This window comes from Quercus suber, unplaced genomic scaffold, assembly GCF_002906115.3.
Source record: "Quercus suber isolate HL8 unplaced genomic scaffold, Cork oak 2.0 scaffold_141, whole genome shotgun sequence".
NCBI lineage: Eukaryota > Viridiplantae > Streptophyta > Magnoliopsida > Fagales > Fagaceae > Quercus > Quercus suber.
The window spans coordinates 710855-727035 of NW_027069602.1; the positions used below are offsets into that span (position 1 = coordinate 710855).

The 16181-nt window shown below is 32.3% G+C and overlaps 1 protein-coding gene and 1 pseudogene across 1 annotated transcript; both read left to right on the forward strand.

Annotated features, from left to right (window-relative positions):
- The first annotated feature begins 1630 nt into the window (after positions 1-1630).
- LOC112024382 (receptor-like protein 18) lies at positions 1631-4149 on the forward strand. The gene has a single exon (XM_065776764.1). The coding sequence runs from the start codon at positions 3012-3014 to the stop codon at positions 4026-4028; it is 1017 nt and encodes a 338-aa protein (XP_065632836.1). The 5' UTR covers positions 1631-3011; the 3' UTR covers positions 4029-4149.
- A 1718-nt stretch (positions 4150-5867) lies between these two features.
- Positions 5868-6828, forward strand: LOC112012238 (xylan glycosyltransferase MUCI21-like; annotated as a pseudogene).
- The last annotated feature ends 9353 nt before the right edge of the window (positions 6829-16181 follow it).

A 16181-nucleotide genomic window follows, 5' to 3' on the forward strand; every position in this document is an offset into this window, starting at 1 on the left:
TAGGTAAGATATGATTAAAAATCTCATTTTTTATAATACAAGAATTTATCAATTGAGTTATTTAGTGCACAGTTAATTTATGTCTACTCTATTTTTTGTGTACTCATCATTCGTCACTTGAATTAAGTGGAATCTACTATATGCAGATTGGAGATCATCAAATATCAACTAAAGGAGGCTTTGAAACCAGCAATTGAGGTGGGATTTGTTCATTCTTGATATCCAAAAAAATATGAATAAACAGAAAACTTGAATTAGAGAGTCTGACTAGGTTTTTGGTATGTATGTAGATTCAAATTGTATACCAATAAGGCTTGGAAAAGCGATATGAAGAAGAAAGATTCAACATGCCTCTCAATGTTAGTGATTTTCTTGGTGTTTCAGTTTTATTTATGGCCCATGTTGAGAATGAACATTACTCATTCAACCAAGATTAGTCAGGGTATGCGTTGCAAAATGCCAAAATCCTTCTATATTCTCTTCGATCGGTTTCTTTTTTAGAATGATTTTGTTTTTCCTTTTATAGATAGGATAGGATTGAAATTTATGAACTTTGATACACTGAGCTTATGACTAAAACTGTTGCTGGTCCTCATCAGCAACAACTAAATCTTTTGGACTACGAAGTCTTTTGAATTGTCGTCTTATTGGACTAGATTGGACTACTGTTTCAACAATTAATGATATGTGATTGACACTAATTAATTTTGTTTGGGGAACCTCAAGGCACTAATTGTACTCAATTTATCAAGCAATAACTTTACAAGCCATATCCCATCATCTTTGGGAAACCTAATCGAGCTTGAATCTTTGGATCTTTCTCGAAATAGCCTCTTTGGTGAAATCCCTCAGCAGCTAACAAGTCTCACATTTCTTGAGTATTTAAACTTCTCTCAAAATCAACTATTTGGTCCAATTCCACAAGGTGGGCAGTTTTCAACATTTCAAAGTTCCTCTTTCGAAGGAAACTTTGGATTGTGTGGCTTTCAGTTGTCAAAGAAATGTGGAAATAATGAGATACCAACTTCTGAAATGAGACATGAATCATCATTGGAAGAAGGATTTTGTTGGAAAGTGGTAGTGATTGGATATGCTTGTGGATTGGTAATTGGATTCCTTACCGGACATGTTGTTACCTCAAGAAGGATGAATTGGCTAGAGAGAAATTTTGGAGTGAACTTTCGTAGGTGAAGATTTACACTAGCGAAGGTACTTGCTATAGATTTATAGCTAGTGTAGTAATTGTATTTATGTGTGTAATAAGAGAAGCCTAGTTGAGTGTAATGAAATAATTATTGTGATTCTTACCATTGTATTTAAGCATTCCAATAATATATATATATATATATAGTTGAGTGTAATGAAATAATTATTGTGATTCTTACCAATGTGACCTAAGATTTGTTGATGTTGTCGGGATATTTCCATTGTAATAAGAAGAGATCCAATTATTCTTACTGATTAAAAAAATACAATTAGTATTGCTTAGTGCTTACAACTTGGCCCAATAGGCTTATGAATGTAATAGGGTTGGACCTATTCGGCTATTTCCATACCTAGGTTTGGGTTCACTTTTGGATGGCAAAGATGGATAAAGGCCCATTCATTCTAATAGAGAGCATTGCTTGAATTATTTGGATCTTTCTAATACAAATATTTCCGGTGAATTGCCCAGTTCCTTCAGCAACCTCAAGTCCTTGAATTATTTGGATCTTGGTTCAAGTAATTTTTCAGGGACAATTCCCCCATCTATTGGAAACCTATCACAGCTTACTCATCTTTCCCTTGCATTTAACAATTTCCATGGTCAGCTTCCATCTACATTAGGAAACCTCAAGTCCTTGAATTATTTGGATCTTGATTCAAGTAATTTTTCAGGGGCAATTCCCCCGTCTATTGGAAACCTATCACAGCTTACTTATCTTTCCCTCTCATATAACAATTTTCATTGTCAGCTTCCATCTACGGTGGGAAAACTTGCAAAACTCACTTCTTTGAGACTTGACAATATCCTTTACTATCGGGAAGTACCATCTTTCTTGGGAAATCTTACACAACTAGAAGACTTAAGCCTTTCGCAGAACAATTTTGACTGTGGCTTCCCAATTTGGCTAACAAATATTACTACCCTTCGTTTCATAGATTTCTACAGAAATCAGTTGAAAGGCCCAATCCCATCCGAAATAGGTAGACTTTCTAATTTGTCTATGCTTGACTTGTCTCATAACTCACTCACAGAGGCCATTCCCTCAGTTTTGTTTACAATCCCTTCATTGTATTCACTAAATCTAGGTCAAAATCAGCTCATTTTCCCTCTCAAATTCCAAAATAACTCTTTATCACCGTTACATACCCTTGGATTGAGTGAAAACAAAATGAATGAATCGATTCTAAGGTCAATTGTCAATTTCACTAAGCTACAAGGGCTATATCTTTCTTCAATCAACTTAAAGGGCAAGGTGGAGTTGAACAATTTCTTTGAGCTTAAAGAGCTTCGCAGTCTCGATCTTTCAGGTAACAAAGTATTGGTTTCAAAAGAAAATATCAATTCAACCCTCCCCAAATTTTCAAGTATGCGGTTGTTTTCTTGCAATTTGACTGAATTTCCTGATTTTCTAGAAGCCCAAAATGAATTGACAGATTTAGACCTTTCCAACAACAAAATTGAAGGTAAAATACCTAAATGGTTTTGGAATGTTGGAAAAGAGACATTGAGTTACCTAAATCTTTCATTTAACCTTTTAAGCAAATTTGAGCAACCACCAGTAGTTCTTCCATGGAAAAATATGTACCTTTTAGACTTGAGTTCCAACATGTTCCTTGAATCATTTCCGATTCCCCCATTTTCTACAAGTTATTTTTTTGCCTCAAAAAATAACTTTACTGGAAGTATCCCTCCAATAATATGTAAGGTGCATGCTCTAAAAGTCCTTGATGTGTCTAATAACCAATTGACTGGTTAGATTCCACAATGTTTGCTGAACTTAAGCAATTCTCTTGTAGTATTGGCTATGAAAAATAACCACTTTCAGGGAAACTTGCCTGAAACATTCAAAAATGGATGTAGTTTGGTGACACTTGACTTGAATCACAACCAAATACATGGCAAGATTCCACGATCGCTAGTCAAATGTAAAATGCTAGAAGTTTTGAATCTTGGAAATAACAAATTGAATGATAGATTCCCTTTCTGGTTGGAGTCTTTACCAGAGTTAAGGATTCTTGCCTTGCGAGCAAATAGATTCCATGGTCCTATATGGGATCCGCATGTAAATTTTGGCTTATCCAAGCTACATGTCATTGACCTCTCTCACAATAATTTCTCTGGCAAGTTACCATCAGAGTTCTTTCAAAATTGGAGTGCAATCTCAAGGGTCACTAGCTACGATAAATCACAATCAAGGTACATGGCAGACACTTCCAGTTACTATACAGACTCACTGACTATAGTGAATAAGGGAGTAGAATTGGAATTGGTAAAAATCTTGACCATATTCACAGCTATTGATCTGTCAAACAATTGGTTTTATGGAGAAATTCCAGAGAGCGTGGGGAACCTCAAGGCACTAATTGTACTCAATTTATCAGGCAATAACTTTTTGAGCCATATCCCATCATCATTAGGAAATCTAGTTGAGCTTGAATCTTTGGATCTTTCTCGAAATAGCATCTTTGGTGAAATCCCTCAGCAACTAACAAGTCTCACATTTCTTGAGTATTTAAACCTCTCTCAAAATCAACTTTTTGGTCCAATTCCACAAGGTGGGCAATTTTTGACGTTTCAAAGTTCCTCTTTTGAGGGAAACATTGGATTGTGTGGCTTTCAATTGTCAAAGAAATGTGGAAATAATGAGATACCAACTTCTGAAATGAGAAATGAATCATCATTGGGAAAAGGATTTGGCTGGAAAGTGGTAGTGATAGGATATGCTTGTGGATTGGTAATTGGATTGGTTACTGGACATGTTGTCACCTCAAGAAGGACACATTGGCTTGTGAGAAATTTTGGAGTGAATTTACATACGTGAAGATTAAGAATAGCAGAGGCACTTGCTATAGATTTACAGCGATTGTAATAATTGTATTTAGGTGTGTAATAAGTTAAGCCTTGTTGAGTGTAATGAAATAATTATAAGACTCTTGGAATTATATTTTATTATGAAAAAAAAAAGCATGCGCACCAATATCATATAAGTATGTCACCATCTCACTATAGCTTAATACAAATCACTACATCACTTCTCGAAATAAAAAAAATATGGCTCAAGGGACAATCTAGAGTTGTGATTTGTGGTTAAAACAAAGTTTTGAATTTAATTTCAAAGACTATTACGGATTGCCTATTAGAATAGAATATTTTGGTACCAGTATGTACCAGTATATTGTTTCAAGATTATTGTTATATATAGGACAAAGTTGGGCTACAAACTTGGTTTTAAACTAAGGCAACAACTTACATTAAAAAAACTAACATGACTACATAATTTGAAAATCTTACCATTGAATTACGTGTTCTTTATGCTCTTAACACACATGTCAAATTTTATCCCAATTAGATATTATTTGCTGTATGTCCCATTAACTTTATATTTCACCAATGCCATTGCTAAATTCTATTCTCATATAAAGAATATTGCCATTCGATGCTTCCTATATCAGACTATTCACTTTGCAAAAACACCTAAAAAATATATTTTAAATTAGAGATTAAATTTAATAAGGACGGGGTGTAAACCCTTTCATTTACACCAGCCAATAAGTAAATGCCACATCAAATTTTTACTTAAACTCATTGTAAAATTAATACATCCTAATACACTTAATAACAACTCAACAAACAAATAATCAAAACCTATTTCACGTTTTTCCTAAAATCTCAATCCCTCCTCAGCTCCTACATCTCCAGCCACAATCCTTGCTGGACCTCCATTTGCCGCCACACTACCTCGCTGGACAATCCATTAAAAGCCAGTATAATTCAATATTTACTAAAAAAACAAACAGGCAAATAAAAAAGAAAACCTATTGCTATGTGAAGTCTGAACACACTGCCTCACCAAATTGGAGAAGTTGCCTCAAACCTTTTGAAACTGAAATGTTTTTTTATATGACAAAACTCAACTAAAATGATTTTGTCCAAGACTTCCATGGAAGTCTTCTAAGTAATCTGTAATAAACAAATGAAATAAAAAGGAAAACTTAGATTAACAATACTCCAAATACGAAATCATACCCAATCACACTAAGATACATTGAGATTTGAGATTTATACCCATACCCATCACTCCAAATATGAATCTGAAACTCAATTTTTCTTATTCTTCTTCTACTTATTTTTAATTAATTAATTTATTTATTTCAAAGGTTAGAACAATCCCACTAAAGATTTGAGTTTCATTCATATAAGATGAGATTCACTGTCGCTTATGGCAGTTGCGATTACCAGTGAAGGAGCAAGGCACTGCCGATCATGGCAGTTGCGGTTACCGGTGAAGGAGCGAGGCAGTGGGAACAAAGAAGAGGAGAGAGAGAGAGAGAGAGAGAAAAGAACGGTATGGACAAGAGATCAATGATGGTGACCACTGGTGAGCGACGACAGCAATGAGCAAGGGTTGCTCAGCCATGGCTAATGGTTTTTGTGGTCAGAGAATAGGTCTGAGAGAGACGATGAATGGGGTTTTTGGGCTTTAATCAGGTGTTACCAGATGTATTAGCCTTTGATGCTCTATTTTAAAAAGTCTGACGTAGCATTTGTTTATTGGATGGTGTAAGTAAAAGGTTTTACACCTTGTCCTTATTGAATTTAATCTCTTTAAATTATTAGGAAGTAAACCATTAAATATCCGCGCAAATTGGAGACTCACACAATGTCCTGAATTAAATGGGTAACCCTCATCTCAGGCCCAAAATGTGATATCTAACACAAGGCCCCAACCATAGTATTCAATGCTGGCGGATTCACTGGAAACATCTTCCATGAATTCAGTGATGGCTTCATCCCATCTTCATCACTATCAATTCAGTCTTCCCTGATCAGGATGTTGTACTTATGATATCAAAGGCTCTTAATTGGTGCGTCAATAAGTAGACAGAAATATTACGTGCTGTCACAAAATACTTTATCATAAACCCAAATAATTATACTATATTGGATTGTTTTCCTCTTGCCAATGAGAATATTATATCGCATGGTTTGGTCACGATAGACCCTAAATTAATACCAAACTAAAAAACGTTCACACATTTCCATGTCTTAGTTGACAAAGCCTATGGCCCAAATTCCAAATCAAAACTCTCTCTCTAAATTTAACCCTACAAAATCTAGGTTAATTCTTATGTTAATTCGTTGTAAGGGTGGTGCAGCTCATGTACTTTTGAACCAAAATGAAGTAAAATTTGAAGCTCAAAAGATTAGTTTTAATGTGATTATTTTTTAGCCAACACCTATGAACCCTATCTACAAAGTTTATGAACTGATACATTCAAGCAATGTGATGATTGGTATATGTGGTGCAGCCCTTAACACAATAAATTTTTCTCCGGCCTGGCTCGGTGTTCATGCAAGTGGTGCCGCTTGGGACTGAATGGGCGGTGGAGGTTTGCTATGCAAGATTGGCTAGGAATGTGGGGTCAGAGTAAATGAAGTATAGGATACAAGCTGAGCAGAGTTGCTTGTTAGAGAATTATAACAAGGATGACATGGTAATAAGTGACCCAGTTGCTTTAAAAGGAACATATTGGTCCCTTGTGACTTACGAGTGTATAATTGAAGGAACGCATTTTTTTGAATACTCAGGGTTTACTAAAATAAATTTTGCCAGCAAGTAGGACCTGTGTAATAGTAACAATTCAAGTAGAGGAGATTTGAATTTTGGAAAATTTCATTAGAAACACCAAAAAATTTCAATAGAGTAAGAAGACTCTTGGCTTGTATTAGTAACAAAATTAAGTTTGAGGAAGTTGCAAATCTTCGCTATATTCACAATGTGTAAGCAATATTTTAATTTACTAGATATCAGACGGTTTGTAGTGACCCTTTTAATTAGTTGAAGATCGATAGCCACCAACAGTTTGATCCCATTTTCATCTTAAAAGGCGGTCTTTTAAATTTTAATGTGTGCCTAAAGTCGTTTGTCAAAAAATATTAAATATTCAATAAATAGTTGTAATGCACAATGTTTTTTTAGAAAAAATACATTTGCCAATAATTTTATTATTTACACTCATAAAACTGTGTGTTTTTCTTGATATTTGTACACAGTTTGAGGACTGAATTGAATAAAATTAAAAATTAAAAGACTGAATTGATTAACAAAATTGAAATTATAAGACTGAATTGAATTTTACGCTCAATTAGAGGTAATAATTTGTAATTTAACTTTTTTTCTTTCTTAAAAAAAAAAAAAAAAAAAAATCTTTCAAACCATATTATAACCTAACCTCATGAGTCATTGCTCAACCTTCGTCTTAGGACATAGATAGAACAGCTAGTGATGCACCTGTTATTTTCAAACCAATCCACTCCACGGACCCCAAGTTCACCAATATTTTTTTGTCACCTTTTAGATAATAAATAATTGTAGGGATACAATATTTTACTTTTTTTTTTTCATAATTGTTAAGATGGAATATTGAGATTAATGTTAATAAAAGTGCAATTAATGATACAGTTAAAGTGATATTGTTCTAATTACAATTTACTAAATTAACAAGTGTAAATAAGAGTGATTTTTTTCACCTAAAGTTGTTGTTGTTGTTGTTTTTAATGTATAAAATAGCATTTTAAATCTATGGTGTTCACTCCATGATGATTTCTCTTTATCATTTGGTCAAGACACCAATTATATTTTGGTGTAATTAGGTGGAGATCAAACCCCAAGATTTTTATTCGACAATAAATAATTTTACTAGTTCAGTTAACTAGAACCATCCCTAACTTTATTAGATAATTCTTTTTCTTAATGATAATTTTAAATAATTCAAACAAGAGAGAGTGAGAGTAGGGGAGGNACACGACACGACACGACACAACACGACATGAAATTAATAGGTTATGAGTTAAGGCTTAATGAGTTCATGTCATATTCGGGTTGATATGACTAACCCATTTAATAAACAGGTTGGGCTAGCGTTCAGCATATAGAACCAGTTTGATTTGTCTAACATGTTTAATTAAATGACATTTTACCATTATACCCTTCAAACTCTAAGTATATAAACTTATTAGTTGTTGTGGTTTATTTTTTTTAACATATTGTGATTGATTATTTGTGATATTGGAATATGCTTTAGTTTTGAATGATTATTTATGATACAGTTACTCGTTAGTTCTGAATTTTATATTAAAAATATTTATCTTTTTGTTTTATTTTCTTAATTTTTTTTCTTCATTTTGATAAAATCTAATAAGCATGTCGACACAACCAACCCATTTAATAAATGGTTCGTATTAGAGTTAAGAAATATTGACCCATTTAATAAACATGTCAGGTTAGTGTTGACCTATATAGTCGGATACTCATGAACTGACATGACATGAACCTGACACGTGAACACGAATTGTCACCCTAAGTGAGACTTGAGCAGCTACTTACTGCTATCAAGTGTCAACCCTAAGCCATGCATGATTTTATTTTAAATTTTTATAACAACTATCCCATGCATGATTTACGTTACACTATAAATGGCAAATCATTTTTGACCTTTTAAAAACATATGATTCATCAAGAAAATTTTTATTTGGTAGGTGTGCTTTCTTTACTTAAATGCATTTCAAATATAATTTTAGCTGTCTCTATCGAATCACATCTCAATGTCCATACAAAGTTTTCATTCAAGAAATAAGAGCCCTGATTGGGCCAAAGATTTAACAACTGCGTAGAGTAATTCTTTTCTCTTCACATTCCTGAAATTTTTAGTCAGGTAAAGATTTTTCTCTCAGTCCTATCATTTATGTCTCCAATTTATATTGTCTCATATATATCTCTAATTATTTCATAGACAATTTTGTTTATAGATATGATAGAATTAAAACTAAAATGTTTGCTCTTTTTTGTTGTATAGGTAAGATATGATTAAAAATCTCATTTTTTATAATACAAGAATTTATCAATTGAGTTATTTAGTGCACAGTTAATTTTGTCTACTCTATTTTTTGTGTACTCATCATTCGTCACTTGAATTAAGTGGAATCTACTATATGCAGATTGGAGATCATCAAATATCAACTAAAGAGGTTTTGAAACCAGCAATTGAGGTGGATTTGTTCATTCTTGATATCCAAAAAATATGAATAAACAGAAAATGAATTAGAGAGTCGACTAGGTTTTTGGTATGTATGTAGATTCAAATTGTATACCAATAAGGCTTGGAAATAGCGATATGAAAGAAGAAAGATTCAACATGCCTCTCAATGTTAATGATTTTCTTGGTGTTTCAGTTTTATTTATGGCCCATGTTGAGAATGAACATTACTCATTCAACCAAGATTAGTCGGGTATGCGTTGCAAAATGCCAAAATCTTCTATATTCTCTTCGATCGGTTTCTTTTTTAGAATGATTTTTGTTTTTTTCCTTTTATAGATAGGATAGGATTGAAATTTATGAACTTTGATACACTGAGCTTATGACTAAACTGTTGTGGTCCTCATCAGCAACAACTAAATCTTTTGGACTACGAAGTCTTTTGAATTGTCGTCTTTTGGACTAGATTGGACTACTGTTTAACAATTAATGATATGTGATTGACACTAATTATTTTGTTAAGGATCTATAACCGATCCCAAAAAATTTGTGACCTAAGATTTGTTGATGTTGTGGGATATTTCCATTGTAATAAGAAGAGATCCAATTATTCTTACTGATTAAAAAAATACAATTAGTATTGCTTGTGCTTACAACTTGGCCCAATAGGCTTATGAATGTAATAGGGTTGGACCTATTCGGCTATTTCCATACCTAGGTTTTGTTCACTTTTGGATGGCAAAGATGGATAAAGGCCCATTCATTCTAATAGAGAGCATTGGTTGAGATGTAACTCAATTAATATAATCAAAGTAAGGGGGAGATTAATATTTTTTTCCCCCTCAACCACAGATCTTTTAGATCTTACGAGAGGATAGATTATAGTTTCTACAAGGTTCAAACATGGTCTTTCATGGGATGCGCATAAAATATTTGGTTCATATCTTTGACGTGTTTTAAATAATACAATTATTCTCCAATTATGCACAAATATAAACTTTAAATTATGTCAATAACATTTTGCTTCAACCAAGTGTTGTTCAATTTCTTCTCAAAAAAAATGTCGTTCAATTATGTGAAGAAAAAGAAAATAATATCAACAAAAAAAAATTATGTGAAGAAAAATGCACTCTAACCCACGATCGACATTACATCACATTACTTAATGATTTTCTAATGTAATTTGGCTGTCTCTTTTAAATCACAGCCTAACGTGTGAGCTTGCACCCTCCTAATGCTTCCCACGTCTCTTCCATGAGGTTTCACTCTCTTTCCCCAAAACTTCTTCATAGAAAGTTTTAAGTCAAGAAATCAGACATCAGATTGAGCAAAAGATTTACAGAATTTTTAGAGTTCTTTGTTCTTCAATAATACCTTTGTTTAACACTTTTTATTTTGCTTGAAGTTTCAGATTGAAGAGTTTCAATTTGATGAGCTTTAGAGCTAGCAAGGTGGGGATATCTGTTTGTTTATAGTTAATGCCCAGAAAAGGATGAATAGATAGGGAAGCTTCAATATTGGTATCAAAATCGAAATAATCTACCAAGCTTGGATCATATAGCAATATGAAGAAGAGAGAATCAACATTCCTCGCAGTAATGGTAATTTTGTTGGTAATTTTCAGCTTCACTTCTATCTATCACCGGTATGTGTCACAAAATTCTTTTACAATCTCTTCATTTGTTGTGTGAAAGCACTTGCATTTGCTTTCTTAATAATCTCTGATGTCACGTAGACACTTTGTGATCAAATTCAGTCACAATAAAGTGAAGAGTCTTGTTGTTAAGTGATTGTATTTTAAGTAAGTCAGGTGCATTGCACACAATAAAAAACAACTAGAATGAAACAAAATTTAAAATATTGAGTTATGTGAGGAACCGTGAATTTGGCTTGCCTTTATTCCAATTGGGCCAAACTTATATGAATGAGATATTTACATAATTATTCATTTTCCATAATATAAATTTATTTATTTATTTATTAAATTTTTTTTTTTTTGTTTGAGAAAAAGGAAAGTGGGTGATAAAAAGAACCTAGCGGTACTTGTCTGAAGCCCCAACTATTACTAATTCTTAAAGTAACAATTTACTAAATGATCATCATTGGTTTTTTTTTTTTTTTTGGATGAATCAGTTAGGATTGTATTAAGCTAACAAATGGTACAAAGAAAAACAAGGCAGGCAAGAAGCCTAAATCGAACAGACATCAGTACATCACACAGCCCTCAGCAGCAGTAGGCACATAGCCAATAGCCAGTAGCTAGAGCTACTAAAACCAACAAAGCACACAGCCAAGAACTAAAACTCATCCTAGACACATGAGACACAGTCAAGGAATTACCCCAACGCCAGAGTTTAAGACCCAACGCAATTGAAACGAGATACATCCTCTGCTAAAACAGAGGAATAACATCTGGTAAATCCTCTAGCCAAAGCAATCTCAATGAGGTAGCAGAGCAATTTAAGACAAAGATTGGAAATCATCAACAATTTAGAGACTTTGTTGCACNTTATTATTATTATTTTTTTTTTGGAGAATTAAACATCAAATACTTTAAATCATTAGGACGTAAACCAACCATGTATTTTAGGCATATTACTGAAAAACATAATTGATAAAGTGTGATTCCCCAGTCAGTAGGAACAAATTATTGATGCTAACTAAATTATTAAAAAAAAAAAAAAAGAACAATTTATTTATGAAGCCATAGCAGCCTTATACTAAATAACAATTTATACTTTTGTTGTTCTTTCAAGCAAAAAATCCAACGGACTGGTTTTTATGTCCTAGTAATAATTTATATAAAGCAAGCAATCATCAATATTACTTTTTTTTCACCTGGGCCAAGGTCTATGCAATTAATTTTCCCATACTCTTGGCTCAATGCTTACTAGTATTCTTCCGGGATTGAGATAACAACTATAGCTTACCGGTTCCCTTGCTTGCAGGCTCGGACTTGGAATTTACTGTCTCATCTAGGTAGAGAAAGACACTCCAATCATTGCATTCTACTTGTTTTTTTATTTATTAAAAGAAATTTTATGTTTACAACATTTTCACAATTCTTTTACAACAAACTCTAAATGGTATGTTGTTATTAGATGTCATAAATGGGTAAAAAAATAATTTAAGTTGCAGATTCAAGTTTTAACTAATAACAACTTGTCACTTATTATTTGTTGTAAAAGTGTTGTAAAAATATTATGGACATAACACTTTTTTAAAAAGAAGATGTCTTATGTAATAAATTTGGTTCACGAGCTGAAATAATGTTGTAGTTCGAAGCTTATTTTTGTGGTTTTGTTGTCAAATTCTTCATGGTTGCAACTTGCAAATAGGAAACAGTCGGTAGCCAAATCAAATTGAAACCCAGAATCAAAAGAAATCAGCAGTGACCATTCTCACAAACACTATGACATTTTGACCATCAATAGCCCAATAGTACTGGACCCAACATTTGTACTGTTCTAGTGGACCTCATAACCTCGACCCCACAAAAGCCCATGGTGGAAAAAGTTCGGCCCGATCCATGAAAGCAGGAGACACACACAATGACTCGAATCAAAGAGACAACCCTCTTCTCATGTCCATCAGGCCCAAAATGTGAAATCCAATACATAGGCCCTAGCAATAGTATTCAGTGCGGGCGGGCTCACTGGAAATATCTTCCATAACTTCAATGATGGCTTCATCTTCCTCTTCATCACCGTACATTGCAATGCAGTCAAAATAATATCTTACATGGATTTAATAAGGTTCAAAACAACGTAATTATGAATGAACAAATGTCACTTACCTGATCACAACATAATAACAAAATGACTTAAATCCAAACATGATGAGGTAAAATCAAAATTACCCCAAATATTTACCATTTAAATATTGCAATATAACCCTTTCCCTCTTCTTTGTGTGTGTGTGTTTGTTTCTTAAAAAAAAAAAAAATATTGCAATATAATATCCAATTCATTTATTCATGAAAACATATTAATTTATATGTAGATCAGTAGAAATATGCTTGCCAACTCATTAATACTAAAGATATGGTGGTACCAACTTATTATTCATAAAATGGTTTATTTTTTTTTAATAGAAGAATTCACAAAATGTATTGATATAGTTTTGTTCTCCCATTAATTGTGTTGCCCTAACAGATGGTCTTGCAGGTCAATTAATCCATGGCATGTTACATGATTGATTTATTGTCCAAAGTGGTGGGTCCTAGCCCCCCTTAGAATTTTCAATACGATGGTGAAAGTGGATTGGCCAACGAAAAAAAGGTTTTTTTTTTTTTTTTTTTCATTGATTGTAAATGGTTAATGGAGTTGTTGGGAGTTCATTTGGAAGGACTTAGCACTGACATGGAAACTTACCAAGAAAATTGAGCAGGGATTTCATTACATTCACAAAGACTTTTGTCAAGAGGACTTGCAAAAAAGCTAGGTAATACTGTCTTTTAAAGTCTATACATTATCTATCAAGATTAAGGCACTGAAATTTGTGGATAGAGATAGAATTTGAATCATTCTTTCTATTATTGTTTGTTGACTTAAATTTGTTTGTTTGTTTGTTTGTTTTTGTTTGTTTGTTTGTTTTTTTTTTTTTTTGTTTTTGTTTTTTTGTGTTATTGTTCATGTTCCTCCAATATTATCTTCTTACAATTCACCATTTATTCTTTTTAGATGAAATGATAAGACTGCTGAAAGATTAGTAAGACGAAATTTTCTAAGTTGATCTTCTTTTTTAATACACTCTTTGTTTTTGCTGGATTGACATTTTCATAAATAATAGCTTACATATGATGTTTCTCAACGTTTTAACCTGCCTTAGATGGGAATTTGGTAGATAAGGTGATTTAAGTAATAATTATGGTGCATGGAGTAGTTTATTGGGATATAAAACATACCAATTCCTTAATGAACATGTTGTCTTGGCAAACCATCAGTAGCAGAATTTTTTAAAATAGAAAATCTTAAAGATGGTTGCAGGCTTGTAACTTAATAGGTTGGCATGTATCTACTTGTGTGTTCATAACATTCATGGTTCTAATCCCTCCTACCTCTTCCCCACTATAACTATTAAATTACCAGGAAAAAAAAAATCATAAAGATGGCTGTATTATAAGATTTTGTAATGCATCTTCATATATCATGTAGCAAAAAATTCTAGAATAATTCTAGATTTTGTAAACCCTAAAAATATCATAAAATATAAAACAAAAAATTCTAGAATAATTATATATTTATCACATGTAGCAAAAGTATTTTCCATTAGCTAGCCATGTTTTAAAATTTTAAAAACTTTCATTAATTAAGCGATTACATTCAACCTAGCTAGTCAAACAAATTTAGGTGTTCTGTATTCTATCATATGATCTTGACAAAGTGAGCAAATTGCAAAAGTAGAACCTATGTGAAATCATAATTGTGTGTAAAAGTATGGCATTTAATCTATTCAGGTTTCATTAGTGCAAAAAATCTCGACCCTCATTACAGCAAGCCCCTTTAATTACTAAATTTTCAAAAATCATTACTAGGAGAACTACTATCATTTTATTTGATATTCTTAATGCCTATTGTCATTGTCAAGAGTTTTGTAACTTGATAGTATAACTTTTTCTTCTTTACTAGGAGAACTACTATTCAAATCTCTCACCTCTGATTGTTGTTCAAATTATTTATAACCAAAAAAAAAAAAAAAAAGGAAAAAAGAAAAAAAGATTCTACATTCATTACTTCAATTTACCAATGTAATGACCTTTAATGTGGTAATTTCACCAAATTTTCACCAATTTTTTTGCATTGTCTCGAATTTCAAATTGCAAATGCAACTACATTCATTGATTCATGACTTGGTCCTCTTATAAAATATGAGGAATTATCTTTGTTTGAATATTCTTCTCATGTAATAATTTGCTAACAAGAATTCGGAAATGTCCTCTAAAATAATACGAGAGACCATCTTCATTTTAATGTTTTGATTCTCATGTAATTATTTCCAAACGGTTGTGTTTAAAAACTTGAATTTGCATAAGAATTTTTTTTTTTTTTTTTTTTTGAGTTCCAACCAATGACGTCCAACTAAGTCACACCGATTAATTTTTGGTATAGGCAGGAACCAAATTTTAGATCTCTTATTTAACTACAATAGACTTTACTAATTAAGCTAATTGGAATCCACAGTTTAAGCTAACTAGAACCCAATAGCTAAAAATAAATGAATAATAACCGGATAATTATTTTATGACAGACATTGATATAGGTCTTGCAACTTTTTACTATAATTCAGTCTTAAATAGTGTTAATAAAAAAGGGCATTCTATCTCTTACAAACATTGAAGCACCTTACCTCCTAGTAAGTTCCACATTGTGTCCGAGTTTCTATGATTTTGTACCATTGGAACCAAAACTATTCTGCAATTTTTTTCTTTAAATTATTGTAAAAATAAAATATTTACAAAGTTTAAGGATGGAAAAAAAAAACTTTTCAAAGTTTAAGAATGAAAAAAAAAAATACATTTGATAAAATTTAGAGACTAAAATAGTATTTTACCCTAAATAATATAAAATAAAGGGTAAAATTTTGCTGAGAAAAACAGTTATTGAATGAATTGTGTATTCCTGATTGGAATAAAAAACAGAGAAACGGAGTAAAGTAGCTACTTGGTGAGCTGAAAGGAAAAAGTGAAAGGTAATTAATTAGTGGGGAATAGAATTTTTTTTAAAGCTTTGAGAATGAGGAGGTTTTTGACCATTTTGATTTTCATTGCCTTCTTCTGCTACAGGCCTACAGCTTCAGCTACAGCTACTAGTATAAAGAATATTGTCATTCAGTACTTCGTAGAACAGGCTATTCACTTTGCACTCTAAAAAAAAAAAAAAATTTGTGCAAAAACACGAATAAAAAATACTTTAAATAGTTAGGAAGTAAACCATATA